We start from the raw sequence: 19074 nt of genomic DNA on the forward strand, positions 1-19074 counted from the left end.
TACTTATAAGAGTGTTCCTATTACGTTTATTGTATCAACCTTATCAGAAATACAACATTTGTTTGGGAAACCTATGGGTTCCCTAAAAAAACTATTCCTGAAGTTTAGATTGATAAGAAATTTATGGGTACACATTTTAATTAGGTCTGGGTTCCCTTACATAAATTTTAGACTATTAGATGTTGCAAACATCACAGCATCTGGCGAAACGCGCAATGGCGAATGGCTCACGCACACAGGCGCGTTTACGTAGCAGTACGCACTAACACAGTCAGCGCGCGCGCCGCATCGCGGCCCCGCTCGCAAGTAGGTCAGGGCGCTCTGCGGCCGCGCGCGTTTTAAATTTAGAACGATCCGCACTTCAAGCTCCGCCCCACGCGATCGCCTAACTACAAGTTAATGTATAAATTACCTTCAAAACATCTACCTGTAACCGCACCCTTGCATCAGGCTATTCAGAGCCAATTGATGTGAACTAGACACGATTTCATTCTTTTATAGGTATTTTAATTTAAACTTATCTAAGTGGTGAAAACTTGTCAGAAATCACTACGTTTCTAAACTTATCAGAAGTTTAACCCATATATTGTTAAATAGTTCAGTTGACAAAAACGGGCTTAGTAAATCGATAACTATTATGTCTCGTGCCAAACAATTGTGGTTTTTGTTTAACAATCAGTAGTGTTAGGAAGTAGGTAGTACAATGGATAAAGTATTGGTACATATTATATTAGTTGTGTTGCTGCATGCCCTGCTCCAGGTCTGTGTTTCACCTATGCAATCCGTTGCCTTTTAATTAATTCTGCCATCTGCCTCATTTAGTTCTTCTACATCTGATTCTTTATGCAATTTATGTAAGCTTTTCCTTACATTTGAGAGCTACACTATTTCATAAACACATTCTCAACGTCTGTTTTCTTTTTTTTGCGATGTAGTAATTGTGAATTGAAATCAATTATACTGCAGTCTGTTTTCTTAATAATTCGTCTTCTTGTCCAACGAGAGTCGTAGGGCAGATGTAGCTATGATTAATGTCAACCACATTATTACTAGTGATTAAAATATTTAATGAAATAAATAAGCCTGAACAATTAAATATTCAACATGAATTCGTGGGATTTTATCTACTGTCTCTCTGTTTTCAGCCTTTTATCATCGTTAGTTTCAGATACCCTGCGGCGCCACAGGGTTGACCTCTACTGTTAAGTAGGTGAAGGTCGGCATAGAAAAGGACGTGTTCTTTTCTAGTACTATTTATTTATCGTTATATTACTGGTTAGATGGACTCTATTTTAAGTTTATTGTATTAAATTGGGTTAAATCAAATGATGTAATCCTATTTAGGCCAATAGCTGCGACTGATCGACCGACAAGAATTGCGGTGGACGCACCCTAGAATATCTATACGAACGGCGACCTAAATTGCTTGTATTATCAGCTTTTGCTAATGAATTGTAATTAATAAGTAATGAAAAAGTTGTAACTCACCTTCGAGTTTCATGCCAACATCGAGGCACTTTTGGAAGCGGCAAAATGGGCAGCGTTTCCGTTGTGTTTTGTCTATGTGGCAGGCTCGTTCAGCGACGCACGTGTACACCTTCTTGTTTTGAACGGTTCTTTTGAAGAAGCCCTTACAGGACTCGCACGTCAGTAACCCGTAGTGGTAGCCGCTGACTTTGTCTCCACAGACGGGACACAGTTCCTCGATTACATCCTTGGTGTCTGTCTGATCACACACGGTGCCGGCTGCAGGCAAGTAGGCGCCTGGTTCACCACCGGCGCCTGTTGGAAACAGATATGAAGCATCCAGATTGGCATAGCCGAAAGATTGCTGTTCAGGGGGGCATTGATACGCGGCGCCTTGCGGCACGTACTGTTGCGATGCACTCGAAGGACCCCCGCCTGAACCAGACCCTTCAGGGCCTGGGCTCAGATCGAATGGGGACATATTGAGGGACATGAGGCCTGTCTGCTGGTCCATCGTCATGCTCGGCCGCTCAGTGCGGCTGTTTATTACAAATCCCTAAGGCGGCGTTCAACCGCAACAACGTTCACACAGTCACCGAGTTCACTAGCGGTCTGGCCGCAACACTAGCTACCGCTCGCGGGCACCTGTTCAAGCACTATTGTAGGAAGCACATAAATCCAATACATTTTGTTCTATACGAGCGGTGTAAGAAGTTTACAGGCGTTAAGCGTCTGTGTCAGTCACCAAAGAAACTATAACTACTGTTCGAACATGTGTTGACAGCGCGTGGTATGTTACGATCGCAATGAGAATAGTTATCAACAAGCGGCACGCGTGCCGCTCGGTAGACGTACCGCGATCGACTGGCGGGTAGCCGGCCGGCGACAACGGCGCGCGTGCCGGCGCCTCCCGCATGCGCGCCCCGCCGCCACCCGCAGGCCCCTGCCCGCTCGCACAATGGAAAACGATTAGGAGCCCATGTAATAAGTGAAAGTGAGTCGGTGACCCACTTTCCCGCGATCCAGGTCTATGTTAGTGCGCGTTCGCGCGGTTGCGCCACCGAGCGGGCGGAGGACGGCGCGGGGGGCGGCCCACTGACCCAGTTGCGCGCAGTGCCGCAGCAGGGCAGGGTTGCCGCGAACACCGAGCTAATGTTTACGTTCGCACTGCATTCGATTATGACTTGTGTTCGCTGAACGTATACGTAACTGCAGCAATACATACTAGCGTAACACCTCCGCCGACAATATCATTGCTTTTCCAACGTCAAGACCAAGAGTGATGCATTCATAATGCACAATCAAATTCTAATTATGATAGTCCAGTAGAAGGAAAATTCAAATATATTATTGAGAAAAATGCTTCTAACCTTTTCTTTAAAATTTAGATTTTTTCCAGAATTACTAAACCAGCAAATCGGAGATTATTTTTTCTATTTGCATCATATCTTTTTCAAAAGCTTTTTTTTATTATGGTTAGTTAGTTGGTATAAATAATTTACAAATATCCACAAAACGTCGGCCAATCCCTCTTATTTTTAAGTTCAATTAGATTAGAATTTATTAAACAAAACAACTATTATATGAGCAGATGAGATGTTAGAACTGTTCGATTTGTATGCAAATATTCTAAATAAAGAGAAATAAGAAGAATTTACTCATGAGTAAAAAATAACTAAGTAGGTATTCGAGCATATGTTTCCTCTTTTTGGGAAAACTACAATCATTCAAAAAACAAGGACAAGGTGAAAAAGAAGTAAGTTATCCGCTTAGATGAAACATACCCTAACTAGGATCGTAAAAAATGTTTGACATGATACACAATCATCACAGCCGGCCATTGCCTGCCATGGAAGGATCATTTCTGAATAAGGACTTACTTATTCGAAATAAATACGTCTACCTACGTAGGTCTGTAATTTTCGAGTCATAACGATAGCCTTTCAATATCAAAAGCGAAATAAAGATCTTGACCTGGATTTTGTTAAAATCAGTCAACAGGTCACGAACGAGTGACTGTCTGTGACAGCCTTGTATTCGCAATGTAATTTGATTCGACGTGTTCTACAGCACTAAACACATCGCAAACGGACGACGCCTGACTATACTACCAACTCTATTGCATCTCTTTCAAGCTTATGAACGATATCGGTGTTAAGTCTGCCCACGGTATCCATAGAAAAAATTTAATATAAAGTCCCAAAATAAGGAATTAACTTGCAATATAGTCTTATTCTGCCCACGCTTGGCTAAATAAAGTATGTCACGCTGAAACAGCACTACAGACATGAGAGTCCAATTTAACTTCTCAATAAGCACATTTTTTTATATAAATAATGTATCAACTACATCTTCCCAAACATAAAACAACAAATCGTGCATAATAAGCCACAATGACTCAATAGTTTCGATTTCATAATCAAGACCTGAATACCGGATGAAAAGCAACGGCAAGGTAGGTATACCCGAAGTATGCCGTTTTCGCTATCGCACAGACGCCTCGGCCTCGTACGAAAGCAAGAGTGCTCGCAGAGTCGCACGCGCAATGCTTTCTTCATGCGCGCAACTGACGTCACACTTTCTCTGGCGATGACGCATGTTGATGTAACGCATCGTAATACTGCGGTAATAACATTGCTATACCAGGCATTAGTGTGTCACCGCGATTTGCCGCTATAACCCGTTTATGTTTTATCTATGAGAACTTTTTCACATTGATTTTTGTCTCATTATTCGTTGTGTGTAGGCGTTGTGGAAATTGGGTTGGCTTTTAAACGACAGTGGACTTGAAAGGCTGAGCTGCAGATCCTTATCGTACAATTTTGCGGCAATGCTACTGGAGGACAGTTGCTATCAATAATTTATGCAAATCCTTCTGCAGGACCACGAAACGTTGTTTTTACTTACATATTTTGTGACAAGACAAAACTCTGAGATGGATTTTCTAATTTAGCATCCTATTTGCCTACTTTTTATAGTTTTTGCTAAATGATAATCACGGTCTAGAAATGTCATGTCTAAGCTTAATTTACTGCAGCGAATCATTTGCTTTTATAGTAGTCAAGAGTGATTCACACCCGGCCTAATTCTAGAAAGAAAAGTTTCACACAGCTTTTTTAGTCACACACGGTTATTTCAGTTTATATGTGAAGAAATATGAATTTGGAAAGGCACGGTCGTTTTATTTTGGATCCTCATGACGAGCCCTTCAATTTGATACCCATATTGCAGAAAGCAAACATTTTAATTTCAAAATATTAAAAAAAAAAAACTATGGCATCCCCCAGTCGCATTAAGTTTTTTTAACGTCTCATTGGTGTTATCTAAAATCACTGCGGTAATCGATAAAAATTCAACGGCACCCTGATTGTAGTAATCATTCATTTTCATCGTTTAAAAGATACCCCATACATATATGGGGTTATAGGAATAGTACAAGATAAGCGCGAGAAACAAAACCCTTCTTGGCAGTCGCATATATGGATCAAAATATCTGAAAATAATATAGAGCATTTTTTGAAAATATTGTATAAAATATTTACGTGCCGAATATAAAAGGGTATGAGAATTTAAAGTGGGCGTTGGGGGTTGGGGGTATTGAGGTTGAGGTGGGGAGTCTCCGAAATGGGGGCAACATTTGGGTTTCGAAGCCAAGTGCATTGGGTCACTAGGTCAATGATAACATTCTCGTTCCTGGAATTACGTGCACGCTTCGTGTAATTCTACTACAATATACGTTTAAACTACAACCCTGAATACATATTTATTAGGTTTCAATAGAAGTGGTTATTTATGTATTTAAAATCGATGGAAGTGTTCGTTGTATGTTATTTGAACTTAGATGGTGCACAGGTAAAATCACCTTACGTATGATGACTTATTTTCAGTCAGTCCAAAATGGAGTCATTCCACTGAAAATCTTACATCCCTGTTGTAAGTAGATGACTCAGTAGGATATCGACATTATGGAACACGATGTATATCTGAGAAATAGGAGTTGTAATTAAATATACCGTGGCATAGGTCAGTTCACCATGTTAGGAGCATGATTGAAGCTAATCTTGACGTATGTTAATTTTAAAGCATGCTTGTTAAGCGCCTTTTCTCCATAATCTTACTCAGCCGCTTTTTTTGGTATGGGCAAAGGTAAGAGGATCCTAGATTATAGTTTTATAAGGGTGATCAAACTATTATCGAGACGCGGTCAGAACCGTTCCAGACCACTAGTATTGAACAACCTTTTGGAAACTCACCACGTGGTCTATTGCATCACCTAGAACAAATTACACAGAAAGCTCTGTGTTGTTTTTAATTTCTCTATGAGTGCATCGATCGTTACCCAATTGCATACACTACATATTTTTTCCTGATTTTCATGAATTTACACCAGAATTTAACACGAGGTTCAATTATTCAATGTCTGGTCTGGAAGGGCGTGCACTCTTTGAATGTCACCCACAAGAGCTTCGCGCATGCTCTGTGTCGCTTGGCCACAAACGAGCGCAATTTTTATTTTCCCTAGCCACACTTGTTCCTTATACCTCAATGGATAACCCAGTTACATTAATAGCTTATTGCCGCAGTTTTCCCAATTCGGTCATAAGCTTGTTGTTCTATTTCGTTTAATTCGTGCCAATTTTACATCACTTAAAAAAATATATGCTAGATGCCGTTTTTTGATAAGTGCACACGTGGCTAATATCTTTGTACACCTTCCTCCAACCTGTATCACGGTCCAAAATTTCAGTATCATCATTAGTCATTTACTATACCAATAACGGGGGGGGTGATGGGGAGAATAATTCCTGGCCTAAATAAGCAACAGAGTGCATGAAGAACAAAGTAGGAACAGCAGGGCAGGGCATCTAGTCTAAATATTAGTTTTTCGCCGAGTTAAAGCACCCATTTAGTTACAGTTACTTAAGTGAACATCACATGTACTCTTTACGGTGTGTTAGCAGAAGAGCTCCTCAGATTTTCAGGTCTCATCCCGCCGCAGTTTGAGAAGTTTTCTCTCCTCCTCATCATCTACCTAACCTTCATGTGTAGATGGTGATAACACGGTCAACAACGGAGGACAAGAATAATCTTCAGAAGGTTTTTTTTTATTACAATGCCGAAGTGTCTCAAAAGCTTTGCAAAGCACCACAATTCCTTTGAAGTTAAGACTCAAACAAGTAATTGATTCCCACAGCATTAAACATAACAGTTCCTTAACCGGTAAACACAAGTAGGTATGTATAATAATGTGCTCCAATATACAGATGGTTGGAATAACAAATTAGGTTACCCAACCCAATAGTTGCAAAGAAACGGGCGACCTGATTCTGAGATGAGACGATTTCACTTCATTTCAGATACATTTCGCAATCATTTAACTTTAAGATAGACAAAAAGGTTGAATGTTGATTGACAGAAATATATTTCTTCAGTTTGGCCATTTTGAATTCGATAATGCTAATTCTATGTTATCATGTGCTAAGAGCGAATAATGTTCTGCTCCAGTTTCGAGAAAAACCTACATTTTAGGAGGAATTTGGAAATAAACTTTAACACAGACAAGAAGTTAGTAAAAACACTGTTTAATTATTTTGCATCTTAACAGTGCCTAAGTGATTACAGTCTTCAGAAAGATTACTTTGTTCAATTTTATTTAAATCCTAAGGTAAAAAAATGAGAACGCGCCGCACCGTTGCACATAATAGGGTCATATATTATTTTCTAAAAGTTATAGACCTCAAAAAAACATAACATTAGAATTAATTTGCATGTAATTTACATCTAACGATTTAATAAAATCTTAGGACGTCCATATTTAAATAATGTACAAAGTGCGGTAAGTTGGTGCTACTTTTTTAATTATTTATCATAACGAATAACAAAAATCCTTTAAATGAAAACGATTCTATAAAATCATACAAAGCCTGTGTTATATATATATGTAAATAGGAGCAAAAGCTTTCCATCCAAAATAAGTCGGCAAGTTAAAACAGATAAATAGACAAAGGACTCGGAAATAAAACGTCGTATCATCCATTGTGTTCTGAAAAACCGTTAGAGCTTCTACAGTATTCAAAGGTTTTCTATAATTGCACTGTCTCCATCGTAAACATTTGGAAGCTTTCTTTTCGAAAAAAAGGCTGTAAAATCGGGTATAGATCTTAACTGTTGTAAAACATAAGGGTGAAGTAACGGCCCTTTCACACGGCAGTCCAGTTTTTTGCAGGATACCGTTTTTTGCTGGATCCCGTTTCATCGCAAAAGATATTATATGCTAGTGTTCACACGAGCAAACCGCATGCAGGATCCTGCAAAATGCTGTTTCCGTCTTAATATCTTTTGCGATCAAACGGAATCCTGCAAAAAACTGTATCCTGCAAAAAACTGGACTGCCGTGTGAAAGGGCCGTAAATGGGATAAAACAGTAAATAGCCCGATGGCATTATATGAAGAACACCTAGGTAATTTGGGGCATTCTCTACTTACGATATTAAAAATAACTATAAACTTATCGGTTGTTACTATTAATTGGTATAATGATATTAATTTAAAACAGGAATTGGATTCTATTACTCTTAGATCCCAGAACAGCTTTACTTTCTTTGCTTAATCTGTCATCAATGTGAAAAGTTTTAATCTCTGCACAAGTTTGGCAGCAGATCTCATAATTATTCTTCCTATCAAAAAGCTATCCTTAGGAACCTAATTGAGATATCATATCGTGTACCGGGTGAGAGGAGGACCAATTTTTCGACGCCCTTTAATAGTCTTAAGTTTCCTTTTTTATGTTAGTGTAGATTCAGTATTATTTAGCTTGTATATATCGTATTATCTTCCTTATTATGTTTTAAACAAATTAAAATAATTACCTATATGGTTTATAGTAAGTGCCTGGGGAAATAAACATGAGCGTCACGGCCGCACTCCGCTGCAAGGATACAATCAGGGTCAGCAACTAACTAACTAGATTGACATCGATACGTTACAGAAAATATGTGGAAATCTAGGAATTTCTAGGAAGTTTAGAATGCCGAGGCCATTTAGGAAATACGTAAAATATTGTTCCAAACGTTACATATTTAATTACACACATATCCTAGGAAATGTGTACCTTTCTTAGAAATTGTATGATATTCATGCTCTTTTTTATTTGAACGCGGTTTACATTCATGAAATTGGTGACACCAAGGCGAATCCGAAGATGTTTGGCAGTTACGGTTCAGAAACAGACAAATGGTATCAAATATTATCCGTGTATTATTATGTCTGATAAATCGAATACCGTTATAGGAAAGCAAAAACAGTTGCGTAATATAGGACAACATTTGTAAATGATGATCTATATGTAGCACGCCGTATATTCGATGGAACCGTTAGATATGAATTCCTGTAGCAAGTTGTGAAACAGGAATCCTACTTAGGTATTTTCGTATTTCACTTACGTCAATTGATGCAGCCTTGCTAATATATAGGACAAAATGTAAACTGATAAATATAGTTTCGAATTTTAATGCTGAAATGTTGAACACTATGTTGACTAAGTTATATCAACCGACTTCCCAACAAGGGGAAGGTTCATAATTTGACTGTATGTTTTTTATACGTTTTACTTGATTTATCGAAGACCTATTTGGAATGTCTGTGGTTTTCAACTCGTGATCTGACGATGGAATTGCAACATTGACCAATGATACCTTTTGACCTCAATCAAATTAAGCCATAAGTCAAGTGTCAGTAGTATGGTCTTGCATTGAAGGCTTGTAAATCCGCCACCTCTACTTTGCGGCCACTGAGGGCAGAAGAACACGCCAGTCAAGATTGCTCTTCAAAGGTAGAACCACCGAAAAGTGCATCTTTTAAGATACAAAAGCCTCACACCATATTACCCTAATAAGAGTACCTACTCAATAATAAAAAATATATATTTTTATAGAAAAAAAGATGTTCTAATTATTTACAAGGCTCGTCTTATGACTACATCGAAGAATTTCTGATAGTAGGGAGGCAAATAAAAATTACTTAGAAATAATCGAAAAATAAGCGTGTTAAAAATAATGCTTTGTATTATTACACTGTGTTTGTCACAGTGACCTAGTTTTCTGTTAATACAGCTATTACATGTTAATTTGCTACTACATATAAATATTGCAATAAGTACTTTTACGCCTGAACACAGGTTATATCTAGTTCAGGCATATGATATTGTGTAGAAATGGAATTAATAAACGATTAATTTAATATAGAAACCAAGCGAAATCGAAAAGAAATTCGAAAATTTGGGTAATGAAGACGTGGTTTTTTTTATCACAGATTGTAGCTTCAAGAAAAATCCAGAAGCCAGTATCGTAGGAACTTTAGAAAGAAAGAAGCTGTTTAGCAAGTTGTTCTCTGCTTATGGTACAACCCCTAAGGTATTAAACCTTATTTCCAAGCTATTCTTGCCGTCGACCTTTAACTTTGCCTGTAACATTTTCATTGCTGAATATCGAACAAACGGTGCAGTTAAATTTTCCAAAGAATTGATTCTCAAACTTGCCTTACCTACTCTTCGTAGAAGTTGGAATTTGTCTAGATTTCTATTTTTTATTTATTTATTTGGATTATAGTTCCCAAGTATTCCTAACCGATTTTTTCACTTTAATATTGTTTATTTAATGATGTGCTGTAAAACAGGCTATCTTTTATTATTCCGCTACTTTTATGAAATAAATATCTTCTTACAAAGTACATTATCTCATATTATATATTCCAACTTTCATTTTCTCTGTAGGTATTCTTAAAGGTCAGCAAGTTCTGCGATTTGTAGGAACACGGAACAATTATTAGGCATTAAATTAGCGGTTTTATATATTATTTTCTGGGTTTTTCCATCCGCATATTCAATACTCTAGCAACTTATCTGTCAATGTACATTGATCCGCTTATCAATAAATAGCCATTTTCTTTATTCGAATGATTTTTATATGAATAATTATTATGATATTTTAACGGTGGAAAAAATAAAAAGCTTGATTTTCTACTACTGGGCTTGAAGTTAAAAGGGAGAGTCAGACATTGCTGAATAAAATCCATCAATTTTTACCAGATGAATAGTGATGGAAACAAAAACTAAAATGAGCTCGTCTTGTGTATTTAATACATTTTATGTCGTAGTCCAAAAATATATAAACGCAAAAGAAATTCATTGTCACTGTGTAAAATTACAATAACTAAAATTATCTTTAAAACTCCTACTAATTAGTGTGAACTTCCGTGTACTAAAGTATGCACATTCACGGCACTCCTTTATAAATAAATAGGCTCAACTGATGTCATTATTATTGTGAATCGTAAGCGTTGAATGCAGTGCTGGAATACAATCACCCAGCAGCATGCATTAGCATAAATGCATCAGAAGCGATACGCATAACTTGGCACGACATTAAGCATAATTAGGCGGTGACCCACTTTTTTATCAAAGCTCGCGTCGACGATACGCTGCGCGGGCGATTGTCGCACACACGCGCGCCGCGGCCGTAAACACAACGCACACACACAACACATAGATCTACATTACAGCGCTCGATATAACAGATTCAGATAAACATTTATTTATACACATTGTTTGTTATCAAACTTTAAATAGATAATCGCTCACATTTTATTGCTATTTTGATATTTTATTAATATAGAACGTTTGTGTGACCATTGTCTTGCTAGAAGAGGTGGCCTAAGGGTTTTTAGTTTTTTTTTTTGCATTACAATTATAGAGAATATTAGTTGCGATCTTGTGCTGGGACGAAATATGCACAGTTTTATTAAATGTTGTCAAAGTTGTGGTAGTATACTTTGTATAAAAATTATAATTGGGGCTAAACACACTTTATTATACCTAGTGTCAATATACTAGAGGTAGAAAAGAAAATAACACGTTGGATTCATGTAAATCATATACACCATGTGTTTATCTTTTGAATTTGAAAACAAAAGTAATTGCTACGTTTTTGTAATCTGATTCAAAATACATATATACATTTATTCTGTATCTACATACGATATGTATTTATGAATAGTGAGAACGTTATTTCTCACATACATGTAAATAAGCGGAGCCTTGGCCTGGTTACCACGATTTTAGCGTTATTACAAAATACTCAAGTGATGCGGCGCCCGCGCACTGGAGTGGGGACCACGCACACACAGACTAAACGCCACGGCTCCAAACAAAAATATTATACTGTAATCTAAAATCTGATGCCCGTGGTTTAATTCTATTGAGAGGAAATATCTCAAAATTTGCAAACCAATATAATCATCTTAGGTAGGAGAGCTTACATTTTATTATTAGTTCTATTGCATTTAAAAGGCATATTAATTTTCCGCCATAATATCCTTCAGAGCTTTCCTTACTTTTATAATATGAAGGTAATTTCAATTTGCGTACTTTGACTGCTTAGTACAATTTCCTATTGAAAGGAAGCTGTGATTGCATTGGAAAGAGACCTCCTGCAGGCTTACATATTTATAAACCTTTGAACAGAACCAATTGCGTAGAGCAATTGATTCTTTGAACTTGGCATGGTTTGGCTTGCGGCGGAAAATTTTTATTTGCTTATTAAATACTTATATCAATGTCACGTGAGTACGTCAAATTACCACTGATTTTGTTTTTTTGTATACTTATATGTAGCCATCAGTGTAATAATTTACTGAAAGAGTTTTATATACTTAGAGGATGTTGTCAATATTTTCAGAAGTATGCAATTTTAGTACATTTTGACTGGTTGGCCAAATAGGCATTTATTTTAAAAATTTTGTAACAATTTAATGTACCTATATGTAATTACTTGAGTTCATAATGAACACGCATTGACGCCTATAGACAGCTGTTAATTGGAGTCCAGCGTTAAACACCTACGTGAGTTCTACTGCCAGCGTAACCTTGCTTTCTACAATGCAATCGTTAACAAATTAGACACTTTAAAAACCACTCGAACGATAATATACGAAATGCTGAAGGTTCTTCTTCACATGGAACTCTATCGATTTTATGAAAGCACTTTGAAATGGAGTACCAAGGTTTGTTGTTGACAGATAAGTTCACACGTACTTCATAGAAATTTTACTGCGGTTATCCACTGATAAGCTTTTTGAAAGAGTTACTAGTCTGTATTATAGTGGCTGCTCTCACCACCTTAGCTCGTGGTTAAGAAACTTAAGAACCGCACAGATCGAGCTCGGATGGGTGACCAACAATTTTGGGGATTTCCAAATTTTTCGGAAGACAAATTATGGGTTAGCTATACAGCTTATTCTTTGACAGAAGTCATGAGTTATCAGAATTCAGAGAGTCACACAACTAATATTACCGGGGGTATAAAATCTGCTAACTGGGTTGAGCACAGCTCAGCAGATAAGCAGCCGTTCCATTCATGCAAGACTTAGCTGGAGGAAGCCGCCTAGCCGGCCCGACGATAACCTAATTAAATACTGGGCATTGCAGGGTAGTTCTCTCTCTATCTTTGGGAAAGCTTCATCCATAAATCCGTGTATTAATAAAATTAATTTCAGGTTTATGTATGTCTCGCTAGTGCTTGAGAACAGAAGAGTATGGTATTTAATTATAATGTAATGTATTCCTGTAGCATAAACTTGATGAAATTCCTAAAAAGCAACTATTTGATTATTTGTTATTTTAAAGAGGAATTGCACCACTGTACAACAGACAGATATACATAATTATGTATAAATGAGCAGTATATGTGGAAGTGGCACAAGGTTGGTTGTAGAAACGGTTGCGCGGGTTGTAAGGAAACAACGCATACCGAATTATTTGCCTGAAAGCACCAATTTTGATAAATCCGAAAAAAATATTACCTCTTCACATAAAGAATGACAAGCGAGTAGGAGAAAAGATGGAGATATTAATAAAAATCTGGAGAGTTATTGCAATTTGAAGCTAAAATAAGTATAAAATGAAGGTAAAGGATAAGATGTGCAGTATTAATTCAGGCAATTTTTTTTCTGTAAGATCTAGGGTAATAGAAGTGCAAACAGCTTCAGGATCAGTCAGCTACAGAAAATCCCATGTTAATGAAATCTTTGTGACATGAAACTTGGACTCTGAGTAGGTACCTAATCATCACGAAGTTGGTATTCATGTACTTACAACGGATTTTTAGGACCGATCCATCTCCCCCTCATCACAAAAATATACTGAAAATCAAAAAACCATTTGGTGGTCAGAAAAACTTATGTGATTTTTTGAGCTTTTCTTTAATTCGTACATACAAACATACCTTGTGATCAAAATATTGAAAACGTGAGTTCTATGTTGGGTTGCCCAACTTTGCAAGGTCATATTATAAGTGATTGGGTAAAACACACGTCAGTCTCAGAAAAATGCTAATGGTCGAATACAATGTCAATTGTTTGGAAACTTAAATCTAAATAGCACAAACGTTTTAATTAAAGCTATTTTTTAATTTGACCTAACTGAAGACATCAGATAGGTCTTTAAAATATTTGAGCCTAGTGATGGTATCGAACCTTCATTTCCAACAGATCATGAACTCTATCATTTCAAATCTGAATAGAAACATAACCCTTCTTGGCGGTTGGGTAATAAATTTAATCGCCAAAATGTATGCAGCACAACTTCTGAGCAACTGAATCAAACTGGATGATTTATCTTTGTATTATAAAAAACTTACTGAAAAAAATAATTTATCAATGTGAAGTTCGTAATGAATCATGAAACAAGTGTTATATTTAATTACGAGATGTTTGATTAAGTTTATGATCACCTAAAAAATTGCGTCTCAAATTCGCTATTCTATATTTAGGGTATCATACCCAAAGGGTAAAAGGGGACCTAGTTCAGTCGGGTAAAAGAGTTCGTTTGTGGCGAGACGACAGTGACGTCCTCACATAACACATTCATTGGTGCGCGGATTGCAACATGCCTCTGCGCCGTGTCCTACTTATCAAGATAAATTGATATTCAATTTCGCCAAAGGGCAACAGTTGTAAGCGCTGAGGTAAATTCTTAAATATTTTTATGATAGCTCCTAAGATATACAAATCCTCCTCAGGTTTCCAAACATATGGGATGTGATTAATGGATACAAGTGATATTAATAATATTGCGCAATTTTCGAGTAGAAAAGTATTTTGCATTCTAATAACGTTTCAGTTCCTTTTACCTCAGCATAAATTAGTGATTTAGCAAATCTTGTATCCGTAGGCGCATGTGCGCACTTAACACGAACGTGAAGTGACGTATTACCAAAATCCTTTGTTCTTCGGATATTCTGGTTGCACCGCGGAGTCAAGTCTTGCACAATCAAGTAACCTTCGAAATGGAAAAGAAACGCACGCGCACAGCCCACGTCGCCGTCGTTCGCCATATTGAAACTCTTTTAAAACTGCTGGAAGGTTTTACAATTTGCAGTCAGATCTGTTATAGTATTTTGTATGAGTTTCAATGCTTTTGATTCAGTCATAATTATTAAAAATTAAATATGTATGTTTTTCAGTTAATGGAAGGTAAACAAGTAAATGGAAGGGTTAAATGAGAGCTTTAAAAGTTCACGCTGTCTGCTGTGGTAATTACTGTACTTTTAAATCAGGACGCACACTTGAGTCGTTTGACAAAACCAATTCAGAGAAATGGTCTGGGGTTCAATCAATTGTCGTATTCATTGCTATCAATATCTCTTCGCAATAATTAGATGCTGACGTATTGCATATAAATGCTTAACATGTACATGCTGCGTGGGGGTATTAGTGTATTTAGAAAATAGGAACATTAACATATTTATTGCCAATTATACTCTGTACGCAGGTCTTTTAAAATATTGTGATAACCTAACAAAAAAGCAGGCTCACATAGGCACCCATTATAAGTTACGATAATACCTATGAGAAAAATTTCCATTGTAATACAGAAGCTTTTTAAGGGGCAGGCTCTTCCAGCATTGCGGCATCCCACATCGTCACAGTGTCACATGCTTCGAAGTTGCACGATGTCGAAAGACCTGCGCCAAGCAACATGCGCCATGTGGCAACAACACGCGGATTGCCGAGTCCGTAACCAAATGTTATGTATGGACTCTGTACGTACCAATTCTGAGCTGGCAATTTAGAATCAGCAGAAGTATTGCATGTTACATTTGTCGAATAATGATTTACTTTCTCGTAATATGCAACTAGACAATTGTAGCTGGTATTTTGCTACAAATTATGACTCCGCCCATGAAATGGTACTTTATGTTATTCATCATTTATCGATTAGGAAATTCATTTTATCTGGCTATGTAGAAGAGCGATCCATGCAAAACAATGGCATCAAATAACGTCATCATCATAGTTGAAATGTAGTTCACTTCTATTACAGAGATACCGTAGATGTATGCCAATTTGCCCAAATGAAGCCAATGTTTTCTTGGCAAACAAAGCATCTCCAGCCAGTAAGGATGCACAAACTAAACAAGAGCAAAGCATCATTATTTCTAACAACGTAGAATACACAAGAATCTTTTTAATATTAGACATACACAGTAATCTTTTTAATATTAGACATACACAATAATTACTCAGAATGCAAGTAAAGCCTCTGAAAATAGTTCATAATAAATGTAAATGTATGACGTCCACAGTAATTGGCGAGCAGTTTTTGCATCGATTTGCAATTTGCAGCGCTGCCGAGGGTAGCAATTCAATATAAGTTACTTCAATAAGACTGCTGTTTTATCAATTCCAATATAAATTGAAATATGACTGGGGCTTCTAGCCTTGTTCTTTGATAACGCAGGTCAACATTCAATAGTGAATCACTTAGGTAGAAAATTAATTCATGGTTCGGTCTGGGAGGCTTCTCTGTAATAACCTAAGTATAAGTGCAGTTTTATCTAGAAGTTAGATTTATTAGAATTGATGTTGGAGTAAGTGCATAAGTATGTAGGTCATGATGTTACGTTTCCCTAGCGTCACGATTATGTGTCGGTCCATACGTCACTAATACCTATGCATTCGTATCTGGCGCAAATTTAGCGTTACACTTACTCTTATCGAGCCTTTTCTTATTATTAAAAATATTAGGTTAAGGTGAACGCTCAAGCATGTCGTCACGTGTATTATACTGAAAATGTTTAAATATAAAATGAGTTCTGTATTACAGGAGCTAAGAAAAATGCCAGCAAAACCAGTCAAAGAAATAAATCATTATTTCGTTAAAATGAATGTGATGGCCAGAGACAGTATCCATCGCAAAATAGTACTTAAAGGTCTAACGAGTTCTCAGGTATGTAACCCATTTCCCAGTCCAATTCGACCCCGACGCCCCGTTTTTAAAGTTTGACCACTGCGACCCTCCGTGTCTTAACCGAATGAACAGATTTGGACGCGTTTTTTGCTTGAGAGTTGTTTTTCCAGCGTTGCAGGCGAATTTCATTGTAATTTTCTCGGCCGTTTTAAAATCAAATAGTAGGGTTCTTAGATCCAAAATAGCAAAATTATTTTGTGCTGGATACGTTTCGAGACATAAAATGTTAAATTCAAATTATTTGTTTCAGGTGGCTCTACGCCTCTTCCCTTGTAAACTTGTGAAAATCACATACTTTACTTTTTAGATATCATATCAATACAGTTTTAAATAAGATTAAAAAAAAAAACATGTAGTGTAATGTAATATCTTGTATAGGTATCAGATATAAAAGTATTTTTGTATAAAGTACAGTAGTTAGGCGTGAAATGAATTATATATTAAATCACATATCAAGTGTTTTTTTATTGTAAAGTTTTTAAAACAAAGAACTCTGAAATGAGAAATACGAAAACTACAAAGTTACCTAATACATTTCGAAATTCTTCTCAAAAGGAAAAGTATTTGAATCATGGAGAGATTTTGTCATAACGAAAAACCCAATAATCACTTTTGCTTTTTCAATATTGTGAAATATTAAATAGAATTTTATTCTTCGGCATCAGACCCTACAAAGCATTTCTTTAAGGGTTATTTAACCGCGGGGAAGTTTGCAATAGTTAGTGTAAAAACTCAAAGCAAGTATTGATTCCGAGTAAGACTAGACTTGACAGTGCACGAGACTGTATCCGCGTCCACGTTTGTTCCGTATTAATCATCGCTATCAGGATATGTTCTCGGTAATGGTTATGCCCCTATTATTATATTATCTGCCATTTTGTATCCGCGATACTAACACGTCTTGGGAGTTGGGACGTATCCCATTAATATTTCACTTCACTAAAATATTATGTCACTGGTCTTCTATTACTCTTGTAAGAGTTTAATAATTTACGTAACTCTTTAGAATTATATGAAATTGTAATCGAATTGTAAGGGATAGCTGACCGGTGAAATAAAGTTCATTTAAAAATAGAAAAATCTAGACGTTGGGTTTAATATAACCTGTTTCCCTTTACCTTATTTAGAAATTGTTGATTTGTTAAATAATGTTAGCTGCAGTCTCTCAGGACCTTGGATGGCGGGAGAGGGGGGCGAGCGAGCGAGGGGAGGGGGGCATGGTCGCGGATGACGCGCGCCCTACTGGCACACTGACACACTTACCCAGTGACAGTGGTACTGCTTTTGGTCTGACGAGGTCGATGCGTCCTACCTACATGTAATCTTATGTGTACGTAGCTAGGTACACTGATAAACTTAGCTCATAGTAAACGCAGTCCCGATTGAGACGTACTACAGCTTTGCAGCTAACTCCACAAACGCTTGCACTTTAACGAATAAACTTCCATTGAATTGCATATAAAACGGATATTTTAAGATCCTGATAACCTTTTTAAATCTCTGTGCGTATCTACATTGAGATTCTCAGGTTATCACCCATATTACCAAATATCACACCTATGCCGCAAAATTGTGAATGGTATTAAAAAGAAGCCATAATTAACACAGCGAAATTAATGCGGAATTTTCTTGTAATTTAACCCGTAAAATATTGCGGGCATTAGGTAAATATCTACTCCAAATTGCATCATATACCACACAAAACACATTTACATAAATTCTGCCAAATTGAAGACCTTATAGAGTTGCGTTGTTGTTCTCAACCTTGAGTATACAACTACATTCATATCTGTTATTAAACATTAATTCAATTCACCAACAAAAATAAATCTCAATTTCTATTAATTGACGAAACATTTCTGTGTCAAGGTTGCTTGTATTGCACATAGTTGAAAGGTAAAATCTACATAGTTACTTCAACCTTGCTGAATATGTATTTGGCAATTAATTTTAAATAAATAAAATATTAGTCAGTCATCTTCACTGGAAATAGTACATAATGCGTGACTTATTAAAACAGCTAAATTGGCTGCTTGCGCGATGCCAAGTCCCTCAACAAAATGTTTAGAGAAAACTCCCTAAGATTGTAATAAAGCTTATGTTACGTCTCAATTGATAGTGTATTACGTAGGTACCTAGGAGTTTTTTATCTGCGCTGACGAGATACACAAATAACCTAACATGAATGCTGATAAATCGAGTTTGTAACATTGTATTATTCCGCAGATTGACTACGTAAATTAGTCAGCACGGATAAACAATCTCAATTGATTAGATGATGATCTAATTATCTCAAGAAACAC

The 19074-nt window shown here is 36.8% G+C and overlaps 1 protein-coding gene across 1 annotated transcript in view; it reads right to left on the reverse strand.

Annotated features, from left to right (window-relative positions):
• LOC110373890 (nuclear hormone receptor FTZ-F1) overlaps positions 1-19074 on the reverse strand; it is a 62278-nt gene that overhangs the window by 21499 nt on the left and 21705 nt on the right. The window contains 1 exon segment of the mRNA XM_021331327.3: positions 1489-1782. Coding sequence (XP_021187002.1) covers positions 1489-1782 — 294 coding nt within the window.

The sequence above is a fragment of the Helicoverpa armigera genome, chromosome 1 (genome assembly GCF_030705265.1).
Source record: "Helicoverpa armigera isolate CAAS_96S chromosome 1, ASM3070526v1, whole genome shotgun sequence".
Classification (NCBI taxonomy): Eukaryota; Metazoa; Arthropoda; class Insecta; order Lepidoptera; family Noctuidae; genus Helicoverpa; species Helicoverpa armigera.